The sequence below is a fragment of the Puma concolor genome, chromosome C1 (assembly GCF_028749965.1).
Source record: "Puma concolor isolate L17-30 chromosome C1, mPumCon1.1.hap2, whole genome shotgun sequence".
Lineage (NCBI taxonomy): Eukaryota > Metazoa > Chordata > Mammalia > Carnivora > Felidae > Puma > Puma concolor.
This window is the reverse complement of record NC_141674.1, coordinates 96649946-96676990: the sequence shown is the minus strand read 5'-3', so window position 1 is coordinate 96676990 and position 27045 is coordinate 96649946. Positions and strand designations below refer to the sequence as shown.

Genomic DNA, 27045 nt, shown 5'->3' with positions numbered 1-27045 from the left:
GCACCTGGGTGGCTCAGTCAGTTAAGCATCCAACTTTGGCTCAGGTCATGATCTCATGGTTTGTGAGTTTGAGCCTCGCATCAGGCTCTGTGCTGACAGCTCAGAGCCTGGAGCCTGCTTCAGATTCTGTGTCTTCCTCTCTCTCTGCCCCTCCCCTGCTTATGCTCTCTCTCTCAGAAATAAACATTAAAAAAATTTTTTTTTAAACAAAACAAAGCTCTGTCCAGAAAAGAAACAAGGACTTATATATTTGAGACAGGCATCTCAGAACCCATTTGAAGGAAGGAATTATGCAGGGCACATCTTTTTTTGTCCAAGAATAAAGACTATGCAATTGGTTTGAATTTCTATCATAGTTTTTTTGAAAAATTTTTTAATGTTTATTTATTTTCAAAGAGAGAGCACGCGAGCAGAGGAGGGGCAGAAAGAGAGAGGGAAGGAGAGAATCTCAAGCAGGCTCCATGATGCCTACATAGAACCCAACTTGGGGCTCAAAATCACAAACCATCAGACAGTGACCTGAGCTGAAATCAAGAGTCGGAGCTTAACCATTGAGCCACCAGGGCGCCCCCTATCATGTTTCTTAAGAACTAGGACATGAATAGGAATACCACCAAGTCTTGCTGTTTATAAACTCAATTGAAAATTCTAAAAATATTGATTTCATTATCTAATACATAAATGATAAACTTAAGCTCTGTTTATCTTTTTTAATTTAAAAAAAATTTTAAGATTTTATTTTTAAATAAATCTCTATACCTAATGCAGGGCTTCAATTACAACCCCAGGATCAAGAGTTGCGTGCTCCACTTGACTGGGCCAGCCAGGTGCCCCAAACTCTGTTTTAAAACAAAAACTCTTTTTGTGGTGGGGGAGGGGGCAGGCAAGGGAACAAACCATTTTACTGGGGTGCTTGGGGGAGGAGTCAAAGGGCTGAGAGGACAATGAGATCGGATATCCTTGCCTTGGCTAGGATCTCCCCAGCTTCAAAGTTGCCAAAAGCAACAAAAACCTTTCTAGGTCTCAGCTGCTAATAAAAATTTCAACATGACTATCATCAACATAAATCCTCAGAAACTGTTGACTTCCCAGAACTACCCTTTTGCCTACAGAATAACCAAAGGTCTACATCTCTTAGTGACTCTTCCAAGTAATTCTCACTCTGATTTTTAAAAGATCTGTAGAAGAAGCAAGCCCTTCACCAAGGTGTGATCAGACAATCTGGTTAAAAGGTATACATGAGGTCCGGGTAGTGGCCCTTGTTTTAAGCCTTATCAGAAACTATTACCCTTTATGATATGTACTCTTAATTTAGGTTTGCATTGGCAAAGCTGAAACACAAGTAATTATCTCCTTCTGGAAGAAAAATCAAGTTACCTACATAAATTTATAGTAAGCTGCCAAGTTAATGCTGATGCCATAGTTACAGGAGATCTAAAGCATTAGGCTACTCATATATATGATTAAACAGAAATAGAGCAATATATGTTGTCTTAGCTTGGGTTCCCCCAGAAGCAGACCCCATGATTAAGATTTAAGAGGAGGTGGTTTACTTGGGAGGTAATCTCAAGAAAGGCTAGTAAGGGCTGAGGTAGTAAGACACAGAAGGGAGGAAAGTGTTATGGGTGCATTAATGAACCCAGAGATGACCATTAATGACCCACAGACAGCTGTGGGTCCTGGACTCTGGAAGACTAAGGAGAACATACTTCAGAGTTGTCCCACCTGATGGGTGAGGAAACTGGCATATTTATCTACCAACTCTTGTATGGCACTAAGGGCTGCTCCAGAGCTGTGAACTTAACATTTTCAGCTTGCCTCATCTGAGTTGGCATGCTCCTGTGGCTAGGAAGAGCTCCCAGGAAACAAGTTACTGCTACTTGTAGCAGGAAGCTATCCTGAAAAGAGCGGGTACAGATGACATGTATCATATATATTTTGATTAAATTATATCATTAAGAAAGGCAGCTCTTGCTAATTGTTTTGAAAGTAAGACTTAACACAATATAATAGAAGTATGATTAGGTACTGATCTCAGGTATCAGTAACTGTTTAATCCTACCTGAGAGTTGGCTGGGCTTAAGAATTCAATCACCCTGAATTTGAATTTCAAACCTCTGCTAGGATATCAGAAGACTCCGATCGAGACAGGCATCCAAAAGCTCCTTATTCACCTGCCTATCTGTTCTGACACCAGCACTGGAAATCTACTCTGCTTGGTTACTTATATTCCATACACGATGACACTTGGTCATTCGCTCTAGTTCCTCTGTTTTATTTACTTGATAATACAACCTACTGTCATTACTGTAAAAAAACAAAACAATCCCATTCATGTAGCTGTCTTCAAAGTTAAGAATTATGTTTTATATGTACATGCACATACACACTTACATGGGCTAACATATACGAGAGACCCTAAGTAAGTCACAGCAGCTGCTATTTAGTCACTTCTTAATAATCATTTATTTTCTTCTTTCTTAGAACTACTATTTGATAATTCCTGGAAAAATCTTGTTATCTTTGAAAGAGAAAAATAATAAGCAAGCAGTACATGCCATATGACTATCCTTTATCAACCCAGAATAGCTCTGCTTAACCATTTCCCCATGAAGGAGGCTTCTATTTCTATTTACTACCATCAGGTTGCATCTACATATAGTTGTTCCTTATTTCGAATACCAGAACAAATACCAACTTGCATGTTTGTTTTGAAGATGTGACTTTTTTTTTTTTTAATTTTTTTTTCAACGTTTATTTATTTTTTTTTGGGACAGAGAGAGACAGAGCATGAACGGGGGAGGGGCAGAAAGAGAGGGAGACACAGAATCGGAAACAGGCTCCAGGCTCTGAGCCATCAGCCCAGAGCCTGAGGGGCTCGAACTCACGGACCGCGAGATCGTGACCTGGCTGAAGTCGGACGCTTAATCGACTGCGCCACCCAGGCGCCCCTGAAGATGTGACATTTTAACATGGCCTATTAACACATGGGGATCTCACCTGAATCTTAAGTACTCCAACCACCTGGGCTGTAGGTGGTGTGATGGTGAACTTCCACTCTGATCTCCAACGACCATTCCTATTAAAACACACACAAGGCTGAAGAGTTAGCAATAAGCACAACAAAGAGGTGATTTGCTACTGAGGGAGAGAATTTGGGAAAGAGAAAAAAAACAAAACCAAAACCAAAAAGAAACAAATCATTTCTAGTTTGACAAATCCAAGGCTCTGTCTACTCAAATACAAGTTTGTATCCAAGTGTCTAAACGTAAGTTTTTTAAAGTTATTCTGACTTTCATTTTTCAATCATGGAACAGAAAACCATGCTTATACTATTCATGGTAGGCTCTTCCACAAACAGCTAGATGGGCTGCTGAGTTTTGCAATTAACTCAAGTATTATTAACTAAACCCAAGTAAAACTCAGATTTTCCACTGGGCACTTTCTTAACCAATCACTTATTCTCACTCAATAGAAGAGCATTTTTTAAAAAGACAAGATTATAAAATCTTGGCATTGAAAGGAATCTAAATGTTCACGTCTAAACCCCTCATTTTGCAGATGGGGAACTGAAGCCTCTCAGTCAAATAACTTATTCTAAACTAGTTAGATTAAAAACCAAGTTTCAACTACTGGTTTGTTTTCTTCCCAACAGAAGTTAAGACACAAATAGAAGAGAACATCTACTTTCTTACCAGAAGTTTTTAGGCTGAAACTGGTGGCTTTCAATACACGCAATAATGGTCTGTTGCCCATCTATAGTTTTAGCATAAACCTATTGTTAAACAAAAAAAAAAGTTAGCCTCTGAAAACACATTTAACCTAAATGCCAAACACTGTACAAAAACAGCATGCTAAATCCTCGGAGGAGACAAAGAATCAGGTAACTCACAAGACTTCATGGGATACAAACACAGAACAGAACATGTTTAGTTCCACAGGAGACACTGGCACAATGACTGCAGAAGGCAGTACTGCTCCTGATTTGGGGTACAAGGGAGGTGACAGTTGGACTGGGCCTTACAAGACAGGTGAGATTCTCATAGGCAGAGACTGAGAGGAAAGATGAGTAAACTCTTCAGACAGGAAACTGGGGGCTTGTTCAGTGAACGGCAATTAGTGCTTTCAGGTTAGACAGTACGTGTGAAGTGGACTAACTGAAGTGGGTGACAATAGAGGATAGAAGATATAAATCCCACAGTGATAGATAGAAGGTAAGAAGTATGGACATTATTCTACAGGACAGACACCAAAACAACATACCAGGCACTATTGTTTTGGGAGAATAATTAATACTGGTATACAGGCTAAAGTAGAGGAAAAGCTAAAGTTGGTTAGGAGGCCAGAGCATTAATCTAGGCAAAAAGTCAGGGTAGTATCAGTGGGTATCAGGGTGCAAAAGCATAATCAAGTCTAACAATACACTGCAAGTGAAGGACAGAAAAGGGGAAAGAGCCAAAGTGCTTGCATACTGGGATGACCAGATAGACAGTAGTATCATTAACAAATTGGGAAATTCAGATAGAGATGTGCAGCTAGTAGTCAGAAGCCCCAACTGTTCCTTAATGTAGGAGAGGTGAACAGAAATGCAATCCCAAGGAAAAGGAAAAAAAATAAATAGAAGAACTTTATAGTCCACAAAATATTTCCACATGTATACTTTCCCTATATTAAATAAACCATGAGTTTTCAAGAAAGAGAAATAGAGCAGTGGGGAATGCCTACATTTACAAAGGTAGGGGAGAAGAAAAGAAATAGAGACAAACTGAGAATGAGTAGAGGGTGCTGACAGAGCAGTCTAAGCAAAAGGTAAGTAGTTGGATGGTCTCAGTGTGAAATGCCATGAAGAAGTCAAGGACAAAGAAAAAGATACTGAGGCAATTCAGGAACCATTAGTAAACTCAGAGAACAGTTTCTATAGACTAAAGACTGAAGCCAAAATTCACAGGGTTAAGAAGTAGATACATAATGAGGAAATGACACTAGTAGGAGCAGAATGTTCCCAGGTTTGGTTACATAGTAGAGAGAAATGAGGGAAGAAAGGAAGTGAAGAAGAGGGAGGAAGAGCAAGGTAGAAAGAGAAGAAGAAAAGTAACTGATGGAAATTATGACTGAGGAAAAGTTTGTTCTCCTTAAGAAGAGAAATAAAAATATTTAAAGAGATATGTATCAGACAGGATAGTATAAGATCAAGAATAAGGATCCCCCTTTCTAAGATTGAAGTACAGTGGAAGAGAGGGAACACTGCTGAGTGTGGAAAGCAGCGAAAGATTTCATGTCAGTCTTACTAATATGTGGGGGATCAGACAGATGCCTAAGGACAATGGGAATGAATTGGAACACACTATATTGAAAACATTATGGGAAATATTGAGATGAAATCAAGAATTACCACCAAGCAGGACAGCTCTGAGGATATAAGACATTTGGGGTACAACAGACACTGTCAGAACAATTTGACGGCTTTCTGTAGCTCATTTGTTGGCAGAGACAGTGAGAAAATGGCACGTGAGGTTACTTGGTGTGGAGGCCCTCCAAAATAAGAATGAGTAGTGTCAAACTTTAAATACATAACAAATGAGAAGTTGAAAGTATATTTAGGATTGCAAAGCCAATTTCTAAAAGAGTATGCCATGTCTTCCTTTGTAATATCAACTGTAATTATCCACCATAATGGGTTTTCTCCATCATTTAAAAAATAAAAAACATGTAATAATAATGATATTCAACACTTATGCAGAACTTCCTTTGTGCCAGACATTTTCCAGGCATTTTATATGAGTAATTACTTCATTCAATCCTCACAACATCCTATGAGGTAAGAACTATTATTTCCATTTTATAGGTGAAAAGAATTGAGGCAGACATGTTAACAAAGTCACAGAACTAATTAAGTGGCAAGACTAGGATCAAACCAGTTAGTATGGCTTCAAAATAAGGGCTCTTACCCAATATTCTATTATCGCCATTTAACTCATCATCGTTAAATATTGAAAATATTCTAACAGACATTTTTCTTAATCGTATTCACAACCTTACAAAGGAAAAATCATGATAGAGCCACATTTTAACATCAGTGTAAAAAAAAAAAAAAGTCAAATTACTCTTGATTAAAAAAAATTCAAATAGTTTTGACGATCCAGTGAAAGCATCTAAACTATATAAGTAGCTTTCTGTAAAAAGGCCTATACTAAAAAGTCATGAATGTGGCAATAGCTGTCTTGACAATCTAAATTTATTTACTTATGTCTAAACTAAAGATGTTAAAGAATTTTCCATATAAAATTGTCCATTTATACCCCTTCAAAAATGCAGAGGAGAATAAAATGCAGAGGAGACTCTAAGAAGTGATGTTTGGCTAGCCAAAGCCCACAAAGGATAAGGTAAATGTAGAAAATAAAACATCTCTAATAATGAAGCAGGCAGATACTTAACAGTACAGAAGCCGTTGGAATAATGATCTTTCACATAGGCCCTTAAAGCACTGTCACAGGATTCTCTCCAAGACTTCAGACCTCCATCTACGTCCTCTGGCTGGGGGTCACTTGCTTCTTTCCGTAGATGGTCAAACTTAAAGGAAATTTTGTTTCTTGGATCTAAAAATCTGCTATTACCCAGGTCACCATGTTCTGTAATTAAGACCTTCCAAAGAATAATTATAAATATGAGTAACTCTGTAAAAAAAAAGTTCTTGTCAAATTTAACAAAACAAATAAAAATTCTGAAGACAGTTAACTTTTCATTTACTCAGATTTCTCTTTCATACTGATTTTTCAATCAAGTCACATTTTTAAAAAATTTAACTTTTTAAGTAAACTCCACCCCCAAGGTGGGGCTTGAATTCATGACTCTAAGGTTAAGAGCAGCATGCTCTACCAACTGAGCCAGCCAGCTACCCCTTAAGTCACATTTTTACTCTTATAAAAATATTACGTTTAGGGTTAAATCAGCTCTAAAACCACATTTCTCCAACCTATCCTTCATTTCTTGGTTTCTGTCTAATGTTTTGCCAATGTATATACTTTATACATAGCTGCAACAGTAACTTCTCTATACATTTTAATATCCTTTTTTTCCACATATTTCATAAACCTTTTCTAGTCATTATACTTAGCATTTAAAATAGGTAATATTTGTAAAATAGAAACGCTGGAAGAATATATCAGGGATTGGCAAATTTTTTCTGTAAAGGGCCAGATAGTAAATATTTTCAGCTTTTCTGGACATAGAATCAGTTGTGCCTACTCAACTCTGATGTTAGCAGGAAAGCAGCCATAGACAATACAAAAAACAAGCAAGCAGGGCTGTGTTCAATAAAACTTTATTTACAAAAATAAGTCGTACCTGCCATGCATAGCTTGCTGACCCTTGCTCTAAATTAATAAAAATCAGTTGCCTTATGAGGAAAGGGACATTTATTTGTTAGGAATTTGGTGGATATGAGATAAAGATGAGAAAAAGATCTCACTATATATATATATTTTTTTTCCATTTTTGAACCATGTAGATGTATTACTTATTCTATTTATTTACTTGTTTGTTTAAGTAGGCTTCACCCCCAGCACAGACCCAACAGATTCACGACCCTGAGATCAAGACCTGAGCTGAGATCAAGAGTCACGCACACTCAACTAAGCCACCCAGGCACCCACCCACCCTTTTAGTTTACACAAAACTAGCATACTATACTGTGTTTCACTTTATACTTTTTAAATTTAATATACCTAGAAAATCTTTCCATAGGAATACTCAGAGAACTTCCTTGTTTTTTGGTTTACAATTGTATACTGCTCCATTGTATGGCTATACAAAAATTTATTCAACCAGTCCTCTATTAACGGATAGTTGGGTTGTTTTCAATCTCTTACTATTATGAACAATATTGCAATAAATGTCCTTGTATGTTCATTATGTATCAATTATGTACATGTGCCATGTACTCATGTGAGGTAAATTCTCTGAAAGGGGACAACTGGATCAAAGCGTAAACGTATTCATAATTTTGTTAGAGACTGACAAACTGCCCTATATCAGAGATAGGGTGTGGTACCAAGTTACAAACACACTATCAGTAGAAATTTTAACTGCAATTTCTTTTCACCTTTTAAAAAGTCATTTCCCCTTCTGTGAACAGTCTATTCTTATCTTTTGCCCACTTTTCTATTGGGTATTTGGTCTTTTTCTAGTTGAACTCTTTTTATTAATTAGGCAGATAAAACTCTGCATGTGTCGAGTTTCACAATTTTTTCCCTAATTTGCCATTTGTCTTTTGACACATTTACCATTTTTAATAATTACATATAATTTCACAATATTGACATACCATAATATATTTAATCACTCCTGAATTGAAGCAGGTTTAAGTTACTTACCATTTCCACTATCGAAAGCCACTATAAATTCTCCCACAAAAAGTCTTCTGCTTAAAAATAATTCTTTGGAAAGAATTCCTAGTTTTGAGATTCATGTCCTTATCATCAGACTACCCTTTAAAAGCTTGATTATTTCCTTAGTCTTACTCTCATAAAGCTTTCTCATCACAATCCTGCAACTTGTGTAATTAAAAAGTAAATATGTTCACATTAAAATTTTAATCTGCACTACCTTAATTACTATTTCTGGGCGATGTAACACTTTTCCAAGTTTGCTTTGTATTTCAGTTGGGTGCAATTGAACCAGTTGGGTGCAAATGGTTCATTTCTGTTGCTCATTTATTCACTGAACTCTTGGCATCATCCTTAGGTATTTGTTTTTTTTTTTTTTTTTTTTTAATTTTTTTTTTTTTCAACGTTTATTTATTTTGGGGACAGAGAGAGACAGAGCATGAACGGGGGAGGGGCAGAGAGAGAGGGAGACACAGAATTGGAAACAGGCTCCAGGCTCCGAGCCATCAGCCCAGAGCCTGACGCGGGGCTCGAACTCACGAACCGCGAGATCGTGACCTGGCTGAAGTCGGACGCTTAACCGACTGCGCCACCCAGGCGCCCCCATCCTTAGGTATTTGAATAACCTCTTTACTATGCTTGAGGCACATATTTTCTTCTTTTAAAATCTTATTTTAAGCCCATTATACAAAGGTCACTTTCTTTTATAAACTTTTCTAATGTTTCATCATTACTTAAATGATTCTCTTTCCATTTCCTACTAAATTTTTATGTTTTAAAAAATATTTAACCTTTAATCTCCACCTGGAATTAATCTAAGTGTATAGTTGGCACTGGAAATCAAAGTTAGAGTAATCTCATAAATTTTATCAATTGTTTCCTTTTCCTTTCTGTTTTATGATACTTCGTTTAAGGGCTTTCTGATTCTTGCCTTGTGTCTTTGTTTGCTAGCATTGGTCTTTTTTCATTGTTGTTCCTGATCAGAATAATCCTGTATGGTCTATTTTTCATAGAAATTGTATGAAATCTATTTGAAAAACAAAATTTCCATACCATTTATATTTCCTTTTTTATTCTTTTTTTTTTTTTTTTTTTTTTTTACAGTTTATTCATTTTTCAGAGACAGAGACAGAGCGTAAGGTGGGGAGGGGCAGAGAGAGAGGGAGACACAGAAGCAGGCTCTGGGTTCTGAACTGTCAGTACAGAGCCTGAAGTGGGACTTGAACCCACAGACTGTGAGATCATGACCTGAGCTGAAGTCGGATGCCTAGCCAACTGAGCCACCCAAGTGCCCCTCATTTATATTTCTTATTCAGATAAGCTTTCCATATTATTTATATTTCTTATTCAGAAACCCTGTATTTAAATCTAATTTCCCGTTTACTTCCCAGATTAAAGTGTGTGTGTGTGTGTGTGTGTATGAACTGTATAGCAGACTCCTGCTAGTTTCCAATCCAATAACCATTCTTTCCTTTTCCCTTACTAACAGAACCCCAAAAGTTTCCAAAAAGACTGTGTATACAAATACAAAAATGATACTTCCCCACTAGGAATGACAAAGTGATAGGAGTTCTGGCAATAACTTATCAGTGAAAGTTGCTTCTGGAATGGCCAGCACCTTTTCCAACTTCCTCCTTCTTCCTTCCTACAACTATGGATTTAGTGCCCTGAAATAGAGCGGCTCTCTTAAGAGCATGATAATGAAAACAATACCTGGAAGGCAGAATAGAGAGCTGGAAGCAACGTGGGTCTCTGATGACATCATGGAGCTACCAAGTAACAGCTCATAACAGCTCTAAATATTACCTCCGGATTTCTTACATGACAAAAATCTCTACATAGTTAACCCACTGTAGTTGATTTTTATTATATGCAGGGGTGGCATCTACTTTGGTTTTGTCTTTTTAATTTTTTTCCTTTGTGTGTGTGATGTTTTATGGCATCTACTTTATTTATTTTTCAAAACATTTTATTTTTAAGTAATCTCTACACCCAATGTGGGTCTCACACTTCTAACCCTGAGATCAAGAGTCGCATGCTCTACCAACTGAGCCAGCCAGGCTCCCCTATGGCATCTTCTTTAATAACTCATGTATCTTTCCTTATTTTAATGTCCAGGTAATAGCTTTTTGTTGCTGTTGTTATGGCTAAGAATGCCATCTCCTTTTGACTACATTTTTAAGCTGGCTACTACTGGTGTATGGGAATGGTCTTATAACATGTATCTGGACACAGATCTTATTTCAATAACTTGTCTATATTACATTAAATTATACAATATCAATTGCAAGCAATATTTATCATTTTTTCCAGTATTGCTTATTGTTTATACTTGTAATTAATCTATTTTCCTTAAGAAAATTAAGCAAAAATATAAACCAAAACAAACAAAAAACAAGCAAAACAAATTCCAAAAATCCTGTAATTCCAAGACAGAGTTAACATTTTGGTGTATATTTTCCTACATTTCCTTTCCTATGCACATCTATATACTTTATACCTTTGACTCCTAAGATGTGTATGTCCCTCCAGGGGCACCTGGGTGGCTCAGTCAGTTAAGCATCTGACTTAGGCTTAGGTCATGATCTCACGGTTCGTGAATTCAAACCCCACATCAGGCTCTCTGCTGTCAGCACAGAGCCCTCTTCCGATCCTCTGTCCCCTCTCTCTCTGTCCCTTAGGTGCTCTCTCTCTCTCTCAAAAATAAACAAACATTAAAAAAAAAAAGATGCATATGTCCCCCCATCACTTAACATTTCATAAAATGGGATACATCTTATACTTAATGGCATCTTAGGACTTTGCCAATTAAAATTGGCAGTGTTTTTTCTTAGTGGTACATAAAATGGTGCATCTTTTAAAGAATTTAAAATGCATTAATTCTAATACAGTTCATTTAAATATCTATTTGAAAAATAAACTAGCACAATTCTACATATGTTCTTTTATGTTTTAGCTTAATATATCACAAAAATCTTTCTAGATCAATACTTTAGCATATGTGTTACCAAAGGGAGTATATTCCCAGATCAGTTTTTACATCACTTTTCAATGTAGTCACAGTATTTTGGTCTATAGATAATTAATTTAATGTTGGTTGGGCATTTAGATTGTTCCCAATTTTTCACTATTATAAACCTTGTTTCACTGTCATAAACCTTGCTATAATCTTTTTAATACATTTATATACTTATTTTCCTAGGATAAATCTTACGGATTTGTGGGTTCAAAGAAGATTCAGACTTTTTTCTTTAAGTTTATTTTGAGAGACAGAGAGTGCAGACATTGAGAGTGGGGGAGGGACAGAGAGGAAAGGAGAGAGAATCCCAAGCAGGCTCCACACTACATGGGGCTTGATATCGCGACCATGAGATCATGACCTGAGCCAAAATCAAGAGTTGGATACTCAACCAACTGAACCACCCAGGTGCCCCTCAGACTTTTTAAACAAGGATTTGGTATTTAGTGACATACTGCCTTTGAAGTGCAATTAATGAATTTGCAAAGTCCTGCCAGACAATGTTTATAACTATGACAATAATGGAAATGTTTGCTTTGTTCCTCTATTTGAATAGAAATGTCTGTTTTTCTATAGAATATCAAATATAATGTCTCCTATTATTCTTACCAAGGAGAATTACATACAGCTATAAAATCTGTATAAAACTCAATTCTTTTACTTTCACTATTCTTGTTAGGGGCAGCTCTTTTTTCCTGTCAAAGAAACTCCTGGTATTATCAGAGAGGGGAAGAATTTTCTTATATAGAACATTTACAAAAGCTCTGATAACTACGGCATGAATTTATTCAGCATCTTATCTTCAGACATTTGCTTTGGTTTATAGGATTTCTACTACCACCCAGGCACAGCCTACTAAAAAGAACCGTCATTACCTGATCTTCATATCCTTCTATCTTCACAGGCGTGAACTGATCCATGTTATACTGGGCAAATGCACTGTATTTTAACAAGTGGAAAAAAGGGGGGGGGGTTGGGGGGGAGAGAATTATACATAAAGAAACACCAAAGGTAATTCACAGAATAGTGAAAGAGAATGTGAAAACACTCCCCAGTGCTCTTCCCTTCCTCTCTCCAGGCAACTAGTGTTATCCTAATGCCTTCCCACTTTCTGAAGGAACTCTTCACAGTGATCTCAGATGTGCCCTAAACTCTGAAATTACCTTTTCATCTCCACTTCTAAGCTCCAACAGAATTCCCCTTAGACAATTCCGAAGTTTTAAGTAATCTGATTTTTGTGAATTACCAACTTTTAGATAGAGGCTTTCAGTAGTTTAAAGAAAAAACAAAAAACCCTTCAGTTGATGCACTATTTTACCAATGCTGCCTTCTTTATTCTGGACTTTCTGAGGCAGGGCAGGAAGGAGAGATCATAATTAAATGTACTGGAAGGCATTTGACATGGGGAGAGGGTGAGGCAAGAGCGGAGCATGAGTCAAGTCTCAGAGGAGAGCTTAAGGCAGAAGAGAATATTTTTTTTTAATGTTTATTTTATTTTTGAGAGAGAGACAGAGAGACAGACAGATAGAGCATCAACTGGTTAGGGTCAGAGAGAGAGGGAGACACAGAATCCAAAACAGTCTCTAGGCTCTGAGCTGTCAGCACAGAGCCTGATGTGGGGCTCAAACTCACAGACCACGAGATCATGACCTGGGCCGAAGTTGGCCGCCCAACTGAATGATCCACCCAGGCACCCCAGAAGAGATTATTTTAAAAAGGAGATATGAATAATCAAAGTACATGCCTATTAACTACCATTTACTTGTCCAGTGCTAGATTTGTAAAACTGCATTTTCAATGGCTCCCTAGTACATCTAAGTAAGCAAAAAGGTAAAGGGAAAGAAGCCCGAGGTAAACTGCAGTGTAAGAAACGCGTAACACACAAAATATCAGTATTCTCACCCACTGGCCAAGGGAAGAGTTAAACACCTCTCCTGCCCAAGTTTAACCTGCTAAAACGCCTGCTAGACACTGTTTTTAAGCAAAGTATCAAACTTTTCTTCAAAAGAAACCAAAGTAACAGACATTTAAAGCTAATCCTCAGTCTTTTCATTTTGGGTTATTGTTATGTTTTTAGATAAATCATTTCTATGGTGTTATAAATCATTATACATCCCCATTAGCAAAATGAGTCTTAAACATGGTGGTTCTTCAGATAGGAAGATAAATTAAATGTTCATGCAAAGTGGATTAAATATTATTATTATTGATTTTTTTTTTTTTAAAAAGCTTAAGGAGTAGAGAGTAGTAAGTATTCCATTCTACGATACGTCCTAAGATTACAGATTACAAACACAAATACCAAAGATGGTTAATATTTAATCCCATCTCAAGAAAATGGTATTTTCATTCTACCAGCAGTGTGGACCGAAAACTTGAGATCCTTCTTGATTCTTCTTTCTCCCACATTTCACATCCAATCCATCAGTAAATCATATGGATTCTACCTTGAATACATATTCAGAATCTGACTCCTTCCCACCACCCTTACACTAGTCCAAACCACCGCCATTTATCTCTGAACTACTGCAATAAGCCTTCTAACTACTCCTCTTACTTCAATATTTGCCCCCCTGCATGGTAGCCAGTAATTATTCTAAAATATAATCTCATCGAGTCATTCTCTGCTCATAATACTAGTAATTTCCCCTCTCTTTCAGAAATAAAATCCTCTCTTTAACATGGCCTACATCTCCCTACTTAGTCTGGGAATTAACAGAGAATGGTTACAGTGGTCAAGAAGCATAGGTGAAAATCCAGGAAATAGGGTTAAATTCTCGGTTGTTCAGTCCTCCTTCATTTTATATAGAAGGCAATAATGATGATTACTGAAACAACATTCACTGAGCCCTTACTATGAGATCTGCAGCCAAGGGACTGAAGCATCTTATTACAGGAAGAAAAACAGAATTTTTTTATCCCTATAGAAAAGCAAATATTTGGGCATAAGACAGCTGTCCTTTAGGAAGAATGTTCTCTGAAAAGCTACAGTCTGTAAGAACCAGAATATTTATAAAAACAAAGCTTTATTGTCAGTGCAATTAAAGCATCTGAACTATTAAATACCAAATTCTACTGTTACTCCTAATTAAAAACGTGACAACAGGCTTAGGATGCAGTCACTCTTGGATCTTGGCATTCCACTCCCCATCTCCTCTTCAGCAGTACCTTATCAAATGAAGTACTGACTAGATTTATTTTGAGTAGCTCTCAAGGATAAAACTAAGACCAATATATGTCAGGCAAATTGAAGAACCTGCCTTGTTAGATGGTGAATTCCTTATTATTAGGAGCGTTCAGACTGGATAATCATCTGTTGACAAAATATAGATGAAATTCTTTCAATGACAGGGCAGAGGATAGACAGGGGTTGAATTAGCAAATCATGAATGCCTTTTTCTATGGCATTTTACGCAACTAAGAGAAACCAGCATTAGAATGTATCTTCAGTGTGTGCCTAAATCAATGTATAATGAGAATATCAATCATGATGACAATTATAGGGTTTGTAGAATTTGGTCCCAGAATGAGATCCAAAACAGCAGGGCAGAAGAAGGGCAGAAGAAGATGATTGCTTCTCAGGCAGCAACTCTTAAAAGTTTTCTATAGCTAAAATCTAAACCAACTGTATACCATACCAAATGCCTTTATGACAATTATTTGTTGCTCTATGTCAAAATCCTTGTTCCATCCTCTCTACCCCATCTTTACCCAGTCATTATCCTTTTCTGGTTTCCTCTTTACAAAGGAACTCTGGGTCAAAATCCTTGTTCCATCCTCTCTACCCCATCTTTACCCAGTCATTATCCTTTTCTGGTTTCCTCTTTACAAAGGAACTCTGGGTGAGTTAGACAGACAGTGATTGAAACAGAATTTTGTATGTAAAGGAGAGTAGTGATAAAGCCAGATAACAGAGGGCCTTGAAAGCTGACAGTATTTAGATTTGAAGAAAACAAAACACACATCACTCTCATGTTTTTGAGGACAAGGATAAAAGGAAAATGGTATTTTAGAAAGATTAATTAGCGTGGTGGTGATAAGGAATCCATGACTGGGTTGAACAACGATGCTATTATTCTATGGTTAATTCTATTAGGGCACTTTTATGAATATCTACTATTTTGTGGCAGTTTAAGAAACACTCCTCAATAGCAGCCTTATCTTTCTATAGCTAGCAATTAAAAAAAATTCAATGTGAACTAAAAGGAGTATAGAAGAAACCCTAACCACTCGTATTAAACTCTGCTTTTACAGGGGAAATCTGGAAAAATAAAAAATAAAAAATAAGGTCGTATATAATAAGCTTTAAGGGAATAAACAACATTGGGGGGGAACATGTTTTCTCCAAGAAAAAAAAACAACAACTAAAACTGCTAAAACCAACTGCTTTATATTGAAGTATTTTAGACTTAGTTTCCAGGGCACAAATTTACTATCAATATAGTTCATCCAAAATTAAAATATAGAAGTGAAAAAAATATATGTAAGTGGATTTTGAAAGATACTTACTGTGCTGCCCCTTCCCTGAGGAGATTGTCATTGTTAAGTAGTAGCCGGACATCTGAAGAGGAAAAAAATGTTAAAAGATGTTAAGAACAGAGCGCCTGGATGGCTCAGTCAGTTAAGCATCCGACTCTAGATTTCGGCTCAGGTCATGATCTCACAGTTTGTGGGGTCAAGTCTTGCACTGGGCTCTGCCCTGACAGCATGTGCAGCATGCTTGGGATTCTGTCTCCCTCTCTCTAACCCTCCACTGCTTGTGTGCACACTTTCTCACCCCTCTGAAAATAAACATTTTAAAAAACCACACCTTTAAAAGATGTTAAAATTCAAATGTTCAGTAAAGGATAAGCTTCAGAAATGTTTAACAAGTCAGGCTTTGCAAAGTTGATCTTCAGATATCCTATATGCAAATGAACAGATGCTCACGTTCATAGATTTTCATGTAATTATTTGTGGTACAATAATCAAACAACTTCTCAAGGAATTTCATAGCAAATAAAAAGCATGGTTTAAAGAAAGTTACAATTAGAACTGTTAATTTTGTATCTAAAAGAATCCTTTAAAATAAGATTAAGAACTGGAGACTTTTCTATAGCATCAGACCAAGAAAGCTGGGCAAAATTCAGCCAGTGGCAGTGAAACTGCCAAACATATTTTTCCACGAAGGATTGAACGTGGGGCCTACGTGCTTTTAAAAAGCTGTATGTCAAGAGTCTAGTCATGCTTATTTTTTAAATTTTAATTATTATTTTTTAATGTTTACTTATTTATTTTCAAAGAGAGAGACAGAGAGTGAGCAGAGCAGGGGCAGAGAGGGAGACAGAATCCCAAGCAGGTTCTGCACTGTCAGCACGGAGTCCAGTGGGGGGCTCAAACCCACAAACCGTTGAGATCATGACCTGAGCCGAAATCAAGAGTTGGACCCTTAACCTACTGAACTACCCAGGCACCCCTATAGTCATTCTTCTTTTATAAGAGGAGGGTCCTTGTTATAGAAGAAACTACTAAGCATTCATTAACTCCAAGAGGAAAGACTAATTTAATTATAAGCCAAAGGCCATTGACTCTTAGAGCTTCTCAAAGAGGCTGGCAGAGGCCAATGTGTAGCATGCCAATAAAAACTAGTCTTCATGCCACAAGTAGCTTGCCAATTCTTAATCTAATTCCTTCATATCAATTATTCTCATGATATTCCTGTAAAGTCCATTCAGTTGTCAGAAATCAAACAGGGGGGTGCCTAGGTGGCGCAGTCGGTTAAGCGACCGACTTCAGCCAGGTCACGATCTCGCGGTCCTGGAGTTTGAGCCCTGCGTCAGGCTCTGGGCTGATGGCTCAGAGCCTGGAGCCTGTTTCCGATTCTGTGTCTCCCTCTCTCTCTGCCCCTCCCCCGTTCATGCTCTGTCTTTCTCTGTCCCAAAAATAAATAAACGTTGGGAAAAAAATAAATAAATTAAAAAAAAAAAAAAAGAAATCAAACAGGGACTTCTAACTACAAAGGCCATTAATTTTGTTAAGAATTTATCTGAGCTGGGGTGCCTGGGTGGCTCAGTCGGTTAGGCGTCCGACTTCGGCTCAGGTCATGTTCTCATGGTTCATGGTTTGAGCCCCATGTCAGGCTCTGTGCTGACAGCCCAGAGCCTGGAGCTTGCTTCCAATACTGTGTCTCCCTCTCTCTGGCCCTCCCCGGCTCATGCTCTGTCTCACTCTCTCTCTCAAAAATAAATAAACATTAAAAAAAAAAATTAAAAAAAAAAAAAGAATTTATTTGAGCTAATCAGCTTGATAAAGTTCAGGTCGAAGGAAAATTTCCTAAAAGCTCAGTTGTTGAAAATTTACATTTGGTCAAAATGCAAAGACTAGGAAAATAAGGCTGCATTTGTTTATTTGTTTCTCTTGCTGTTAGTGCTCAAAATCCACAAACAAGTCTATAAAGATACATGTTCTGATTTATTTCTATTGTATTATTTACTCCTTAAATTATTATATGTTCTCCTGGTTACTCTTTCTCTGCATCATTAATTATTTTTATCACTGGAGATTAGTGATTGTTCTATGATGTGTGGGGCTCTGGGCCAACTGCAGATGAGTATCACATAGCTCCTCTCAAGTACATAGCCCTCTAATGTAAAACTCGAATTTCAAAATAAATGCTTGCTAAAATGAACCAAGATACACAAAGGACTTAAAGATAAATTTAACAACTTAAAATGGGATTACAATGATTGATTTTATCATAAAGCTCAAGATGCCTCATCTACATTTTTCATTCTATATGTTAAGCCAGTGAATAGAAATTTATAAATGTATTGGAATGGCGGTTCCCAAACTGGCTGTGACTCAGAATCACCTGGGAGAACTTAAGGATGGTAAGGCTGGAATCTGTGTATGTAATAAGCTTCCCAGATGTAGTTAGTTCAGCCCCAATGGCTTTAGAAAGTGTCCTGTATATACTACAAGCATGTGTTGAGTGAAAGCACAGAAGAAGCTGAAGCTATGATTTACAGTGATACAAAACTATGAAAATAATTTAATATTGCTTCCATATTCATATTAAGCTACTTTAAATCTTTTCTCACATAAGATAGGTATCCTAATTTATGGGTTAAGAGTATGCTTTTAACTCAGACCTGGGTTTGAATCCTTGTTCTGACACTTACTTGCTAGATGACATTGAATAAATTATTTTAACCTCTTTTAATCTTGATTTCCTTAAGCTATAGCTATAATGTGCTGTAAGGATTAGAAGAGATAAGAAACACTCAATAAATACTTATACATAATTATGGAGGGCTTAAAATACTAATGTTTACTCACCATTGAACACTTCATTAAATTCCCCTGGGGGTGCATGAGTGATGAATTTAGCAGCTATGCGTACCTAAAGAGAAAGAAATAAAATAAGAGAAGAGTAACATATAAAGGAAGAAGCAATTAACAGATTACAAAATTTTCATCATATTCATGGAGATAAAACTTCCTATTCAAACCTTTACTATTTAGGAGACTTCAGATTTTTTTCACAAACTATCTCAAAGCTTTCATCATCAATAGAGGTTTGTCCTGATTTTGAGATCTACATGCAGCTTTAAGTTTTAATTCTTCTTTAAAAAGTTGAGGGGCGCCTGGGTGGCTCAGTCAGTTGAGCGTCCGACTTCAGCTCAGGTCACGATCTTGCGGTCCGTGAGTTCGAGCCCTGCGTCGGGCTCTGGGCTGATGGCTCAGAGCCTGGAGCCTGCTTCCGATTCTGTGTCTCCCTCTCTCTCTGCCCCTCCCCCGTTCATGCTCTGTCTCTCTCTGTCTCAAAAATAAATAAACATTAAAAAAAATTAAAAAAAAAAGTTGAATAATAAATTTTTGGTCAAAATATACTACAGGCACAAATAGAGAAAGTTATGATCCTAATCACTTATGAACATTTAAGCAAAACTAAATGAAAGAGTAGTGAACTGGTAGGATACCAACATGTGTTTATAGCGTTTATCCCAATGCAAAGGTGGCTCAGTATTAACAAATCAGTGTAATTTACAAATTAAAGGAGCAGACCCTTGTGATTCTCTTAACTCATGCTGGAAAAAAAAGATAAAATTCAACATTCAAATATCATAAAACAACAAAACTACTAATTTTTGGTAGGAATAAACTTCTTTAACTTGATAAAGGATTATCTACCAAAATTCTACAGCATACTTAATAATGATGCAACATTGCAAGCAGCGTCCCTAATTTTAAAAACAAGACAAAGATGACTGCTATCACCTACTATTAAACACTGTACTAAAGGTTCTAAAGAATGCTATAGACAGTACTTCTTCTGTTCTTCCAACTCCCTCTCCTGCCCCCTACTGCCATTCTACTTTTCTGGATCTCCTTTTATAGACAGACATTGAAGTCTTAGATCTAACTTGCATATCCCTTTTTCTCCAGTATTTTTATCTTCTTTTTGTCATTTGGTAGTTTATTTGGGGAGAAGGCCTCAGAGCTCCATTTTTCAATTCACTTAAAATGCTCTTCATTCATGTCTATTTTGCTATTCAGATAGTTATTTTAAAACCTATTTTTCATTTCCAAGACTTTTATTTGTGTGTGTGTAAGAATTATTGAGTCTCCTTGAGGGTATTAACTATACTTACTTTAAAGTATTGCTCTATTGACTGTTCCCTAAGAATTTAGATCTACTTGTTTGTTGAGTTTGATGCTTTTCTTTCATAGTACCAGTTTTCCACAAATATTTGGTATTCCTCCTTGAATTTAATTTAGCTTGCCTGTTCTGTTTACCAGCAGTTTGTCTCTAGTGATTGTAGGGGAGGGAGAGAGGAGACTTGCTGCTGTGAAGTGGATATGAGCCGATTAATTTCTGAGTAACCCTCGTAAGGGCCAGAGGCTACCTGGGGCATCGCCCTGCCTCTCTGCTCTTAGTGCTCATTCTCAATGCTATATTCTGAAGACAAATGCATTTCTATCTGCAGTTCAGCCCCAGTGGAAGAGAAAAGAGGAGCCAATGGTACAGTTAGCTTACAGAACAATTCCGCAATTAATCTACTCCAAGACTGTTCTGAGTCCTTTCCTTCTTGCTCCTCCAAGTGGCTCCTACTTCCACAACAGTTATCTTCTGATCTTACTTTTTTTTCCCTCATGTATTTACCATTCTGCTTTCTTTCTATCAAAAGAATTGCTACAAAACTTTGGTCCAACAATGGCACTCTCACTTAAAAAAAAAAAAAAAAAAAGCTTATTTGAGAGAGAGAGAAAAAATAGAGCGAGGGGAGGGGCAAGGAGAGAGAAAATCCCAAGCAGGCTCTGTGCTGTCAGTGCAGAGCCTGACATGGGGCTTGATCACACATACCATGCAATCATGACCCGAGTCAAAACCATGGAGTCAGATACTCAACTGCCTGAGCCACCCAAGCACTAATTCAGTTCTCTTCTTAATCTGTTTTCCCTACTTTTTTCATTCTACTAAGGTTTGGCATAAAAGATGAGGTGAAACCATGTGCTCAGTCTGCCATATAGTTTAATCTCTTCGCTTTTATCAAGATGTGAAATACAAAGAATGTAAAAATCTATGTAAAAGAAAAAATAATTTCGAGTATCATTTGGCAATATACATATATAATTATGATGCTAGCAATGATAATAGGACTGACCTCCGACAGTCTCACAGTACAATTCTGTTTTTTTTATAAAGTTTATTTATTTTGAGAGAGAGTGTGAGCAGGGGAGGTGTGGAGAGAGAGGGAGAGAGAGAATCTCAAGCAGGCTCCGTGCTGTCAGTGCAGAGCTGGACATGGGGCTCGTTCTCACAAACCTGTGAGACCATGACCTGAACCAAAATCAAGAGTTGGACATTTAACCGACTGAGCCACCCAGGCGCCCCTCACAGTATAATTCTAACACACTATGACAGAAAGAATGTTGAAAATTCCCTAATATTTGATGTGATAATGAGTACGAAGATGATTCAACTCACTGATGAGGGGCAAAGAGGAACACAGTAGATCTACCAATAAACTGAGCCCTGCTTTCCAAGTAGGCATCCTCCATTAACCTCTTCATTTCCTTCAAACAACGTTAAGTTCTTGTTGACCCACTCAAATCAAGGCTATCATCAAAGCCAAACCATTCTTAAGCAGAAAAAAGACTTTCAAGAGTCCTTTGAAAATACAACTGGGCACTGAGAAGAGAATTAGAAAGATAAAAAATACTTTGCAACTTCAGGTTTATACAGAAGATCTTATATATGACTTCACTCATTCTAAAAAGAATAAAAGAAAAGCTGCTCCATGGACAAATTTTACATCTTCAGTCAAGAAAGGCCTACTGATTGATGGAGCAAGGTAGATTGGAAAACCTGGATTCTAATTACTGGCTCTATTGGTCCATAAACTAACTAGGTTTGTAATTCTAGAAGCATGACTAACCTGTTTTGGTCCTGAGTTTCCTCATTATAAGCCAACTCCCAAAAGAGATGAGAAGTTCTGCAAAATTTCTTTGAATTGTAAAGCTCTACCTGATTTTTTAACCTTAGAATACAAAACCTGTATGTGGATTACCTGGAAGCAGAGATGAGGAATCCATAACACAAACACCTTAGAATATTCTTATGTACATAAAGCTTGAGAACCCTGTCATGACAGGATAATTATAGATAATACATTACTTTTCTGGAATAAAAGCTGCTGGAGACTAAGAGGAATACACCATAAAACTCTTATATTAACAAGCAACAACAATAAAAAGAAAATAATTAGGAAGTAAGAAATGCTGCTCAACTCATGAAAATTACACTACACAGGACTTAACAGTTCCCATATAGATTTACAACTCGGTATATTTATATTTGCCTTGGCATGTGCAGTTAATCATATTTCTTTCCTCATCAACTGTTGCTGTCAATCATTTATTTAAGACATTAGTAAACCTACTTTGATAGTAAACCTATTTCTTAGTCTATTCAAATCTGCTGAGGGGCTATGATCTATCCCACTTGTCAATGTGCATCTCCCATAATCCTTACATCATTGTGAAAGTCCCCTTAGTCAAACAAATTTAAGTGTGTGTAGTTCAAAAATATATTCATATACAACCCAAAAAGCATATTCCCTAAAAAGAATAAAGCTATATATTTTACATACTACATATATAACATAATGTTTGAATATGCAATAGTAAAGGCTACCAAAATGAAAATTCAAGATACTAGTATTCCTGAAGTTATCCCTGAAGTTTTAAAAGCCATACAATCTGATGGATCTGGCATAATTAAAACAAGTATTTGGATAATCAATGAACTGACAATGCATATTAAAAAAGTAATAGTTAACCAATTTGACAATAAATTTCATATATTGGAAAAAAAAAAGTAATAGTTCATTCATTCAGCAAACATTTACTGAGCACATACGAAAAGAGGAGTAAATAAAGATTAAACACTGAGTAAGATTCTGTCACTGTCTTCAAGGACCTGACACACAGATAGTAATACAGCAAGCAAGTATTAAAGGCCATGGTGAGGCACAAGGAAGATACAGTCAACTTTATATATGTATATAAGGAGTGGTGGGGTGGCCTTTAGATACAGTGATGTTTGAGTTGGATTGAAGAATGAGTAAATACCAAGGAGCGCATCCAGTCAGAGGAAACAGTATGCACAAACTAAGACATTATAACACAACAAATTGAATGTAGATATTTAAAAGATTTGCAGAATGTAAAACAGTGCTACTTTTCCCACTAATTCTTTTGTTTTAGAAAATAAAGTTTGGGTTTTTTTTTTTTTTCTTTTTTCCTCAAAACAAAATACCAGGGCGCCTGGGTGGCTCAGTCAGTTAAGAGTCCGAAGACACTTGATTTTGGCTCAGGTCATGATCTCAGAGTTCGTGAGATTGAGCCCTGAACCGGGCTGACAGCCTGGAGCCTGCTTGGGATTCTCTCTTCCTCTCTCTCTGCCCCTTCCCCGGCTCACTCGTGCTCTCTATCCCGAAATAAATAAACTACAAAACAACAAGAAACAAAATTCCAATTATTTATGTTAACATATAAATGTTTTTAAATATGTTTTTAAATGAATTAATACTTTAAGAACTCTTAAGTTTTAATATCTAGTACAATAGCTATAAATTACATAAAAAGTTGACACCTAAGAGTATAAAGGGGTCCTGAAAACAAAAACGTCTGAGAAGTGCTCTGTTGATACAGGCTGATGTTTTATCATATGCCATTGAGTGCAAAAGTTCACACAATGATATATTCCTGTTTTATTAAAAGTAAATACACTTACATATATGTATAGCTACTAATTTTAATTAGGACTTCTCCTGGTGGTGGTTATTAAAAAGTTGTTTTTCTTTCCTTTTTTGGCTTATCTCTATGTTCAAAAAGTTGTATAAGGAATACAAATTACTTGTAATTTTTTTTCTGGGAGTTAGTACCTCTTAATCCCCTTTATTCTACTTCACCCACTACTTTATTACTTGTAAATTAAAGATAATTTTTAAATTTTTAAAAATCAAAGAGGATCATGACAACATCTACCATCTAATAAATTAATTTTGTTAAAGATAAAAAAGGACATTAACAACATAAAGGCTATGGAGTGACATCAAAACTGCAAGCGATGGATCAAGGAAACTACAGGTCAAGGAAGCTAAAGGACAGAGTAAAAAGGGAGGTTGGTAAAAGGCAACAAGGAAGACTTTTTAAAGTTTATTTTTATTTTTATTTATATTGAGAGAGATATAGAGAGCAAGTGAGGATGGGGCTGAGAGAGAGACAGAACATCAAGCAAGCTCTGCACTCTCAGTACAGAGCCCAATGCAGGGCTCTATCTCACAAACCGTGAGATCATGACCTGAGCTAAAATCAAGATTTGGACATTTAACTGACTGAACCACCCGGGCACCCCAAGGAAGCTTTTTAAAGTTACACTTTGCATATGCTTCTTGACCAGAAGCTTAGCCTTATTTACCTCCTAGCTGCATAGTGCCTTATGCTGGAATGTATGGGATAGTTAATTGGTTAAATGAAGGGATTATACAGGAAAAAAAATGAACTAAACTAAAAGACTGCTTCCACTTCCTAAAGGGGGGAAAAAAACACACAAAGTACACATAAGTCAGAGAGGGAGGAATAAAAAGTAAGCAATATTTGAATTCAGGCTTAAGTGCAGAAGAATTCTAACTAAAGTGCTGGAAAAACAAATGAGTGATACCCGTAAATCTAAGAATATCAAGAACAGGAGAAATGTCCAATTAAAGAAACGAAAACATCCCCCAGTTTTTAAATGAAAGCTGGTAAGAGGTGAAGACATATATATGCAACAGCAAGGGTGAAATTCTAAATGAGTGATTAAAAAGAATGTAGTCATCATTAGATGCCAAAGGTAGATCCCAAAACGTGGTCATTGTCAACAATCTCCATGTTATTTTCTGAGAGGTATTAAAAAAGTGGACCACTCAGTATTAAATATTTGGCAATCTTTGACAACAGATTTTGAAGTGATAAGTTGATTTGTCACTATAACAATACCATAAAAATTCCTTGAGAGAGTAGTTGAAATCTTAATGCTACATTTACACATTTTCTATAAAAATCTAAAGTCTACTCCATGGACTCCAAGGTCCTTCAAAATTTGGTTCCCTCACCCTCATCTCCTACTGCCTAGCTGCTAGACTTCACGGCTAAATTCCTGCCTCAGGGCTATTGCATTTCTTGTTCCTTTTTGCCAGAAACGCTTTCTATCAGAGCATCTCTCTTCATTCAAGTTCCTGATGTCACTTTCTGACTTCCTGACTCCTATCTACAAATTAGCCATGATACGGTGCATCCTTCACAATTCTAGCCCATTTACTCGCTTTTTCTTCAAGGAACTTGTCACCACTGAATGATATTTATGTTTCCGGCTCAACACTCCAAAAGAAGTCCAAGAGCATAGAGCTCGGGTGAGCAAATTGCTAATACAAAAGGCCAGACAGTGAACATTTTAGGGCTACATGGGCCACATGGTCTCGGTCCCAAATGAAAACAAATTAGCACAATTGTGTTCTAATAAGATTTTAATTGTTTATTTATTTTGAATGCTTATTTGAGAGAGAGAGAGAGACAGAGAGAGAGAGAGTGGGGGGGGGAGGCTGAGAAAGAAGGAGAAAAAGAATCTCAAGCAGACTCCATGCTATCAGTGCAGAGCCCAATGTGGGGCTTGATCTCATGAACCTGAGATCATGACCCAAGCTGAAATCAAGAGTCGGATGCTCAACTGACTGAGGCACCCAGGCACCCCTTATTTTTTTTTTTTTACCATTAAGGTATTATTGGTAAATAAACTCGTAAGATATTAAAGTGTACAACGTGATTTGATATACGTTGTAAAAGTATTAGCCCCACTAAGTTAATTAAAACATTATTTTGGATTCTCTAATTTGTATTTCATGTAATTTTCACATGTCACGAAATAGTCTTCTTCTGATTTTTCCCCCCAACCATTCAAAAAACATTAGCTTGTAGGCTATATACAAACATGCGGTAGACCAGATTTGCCAAACCCTGGCATAGAACGTTTGTTCACTGCTGTACACCCAGAACTGAGACCTGGCACATGCTAGCAATGTAAGTGAATGACGACTATTTTATTGTCTACAAAACTTTTTCATAACCTGTTTCTCTTCTGATCTTGAAACAGCTTAATAGGTAGGCGAGACTAGTATCCCCACTAAAAAAGGAATAGATTCAGAGAAAGTGCTTTGTCAAAGGTCACACACTTATACAGAGGTGGGCCTAGAACTATTCAATCAACTATTCTGTGCATTAGTAACAGGTATTTAAATTCAGGAGGATTATCTTTAGTGTGGTGTCACATAGATTTAGCTTAGTCCTTTTAGATTTTTTTTTTCTTTTATCCAGGAATTGAGTCAAAACCTTGCTTATGAAAGCTACAGTTGAAACAAAGTTGGAAGGAATAAATACAATGATAAATAGTAATGTTAAAAGTCAGTATTTTCTCATCTAGCTTCAAAACTGGGTCAAAACAAGATGAAATTTGGTAGAGGTAAGAATTGGTGGCAGAAGTAAAAGGGGAGAGAGAAATGGCTAAGTAGCGACAGCAAAAATATTTTTGCTGCAACAGAAATGAGGGATGACATTTTTAAAAACAGTGATTTGGGGCGCCTAGGTGGCGCAGTCGGTTAAGCGTCCGACTTCAGCCAGATCATGATCTCGCGGTCCGTGAGTTCGAGCCCCGCGTCGGGCTCTGGGCTGATGGCTCAGAGCCTGGAGCCTGTTTCCGATTCTGTGTCTCCCTCTCTCTCTGCCCCTCGCCCGTTCATGCTCTGTCTCTCTCTGTCCCAAAAATAAATAAAAACGTTGAAAAAAAATTTTTTTTTAAAAATAAAAACAGTGATTTAGTCATTCTTTAGAATGGGGTGGGGAAACAAAGTTGAAAGCAAGTATGTCCCATAGAGAGGCATGCCATCTCCAGTGTAACTGAGAATCACTGATATGGAGGTTTTGGTTGAACAAACACTTAACTGCTGCTTTAAAAACAACAACAAAAAAGGCTTTTAAAAAGCATCCCTATTCCATAAAGTAATAGTTTCACTGCACATAACATTCATCAGATAGTATCTGAAGAGTATAACTCCATGTATA

General features: G+C 36.9%; 1 protein-coding gene across 2 annotated transcripts in view; it reads right to left on the bottom strand.

Moving 5' to 3' along the window:
- CAPZA1 (capping actin protein of muscle Z-line subunit alpha 1) overlaps positions 1–27045 on the bottom strand; it is a 50104-nt gene that overhangs the window by 8757 nt on the left and 14302 nt on the right. For both annotated transcript variants that reach the window (XM_025912631.2, XM_086717855.1), the window contains exons 2-7: positions 18721–18784; positions 15913–15964; positions 12279–12342; positions 6436–6642; positions 3696–3775; positions 3001–3079 (exon numbers count right to left, since the gene is read on the bottom strand). In XM_025912631.2, the coding sequence (XP_025768416.1) occupies positions 3001–3079; positions 3696–3775; positions 6436–6642; positions 12279–12342; positions 15913–15964; positions 18721–18784 (546 nt within the window). The remainder of the gene's footprint in view (positions 1–3000; positions 3080–3695; positions 3776–6435; positions 6643–12278; positions 12343–15912; positions 15965–18720; positions 18785–27045) is intronic.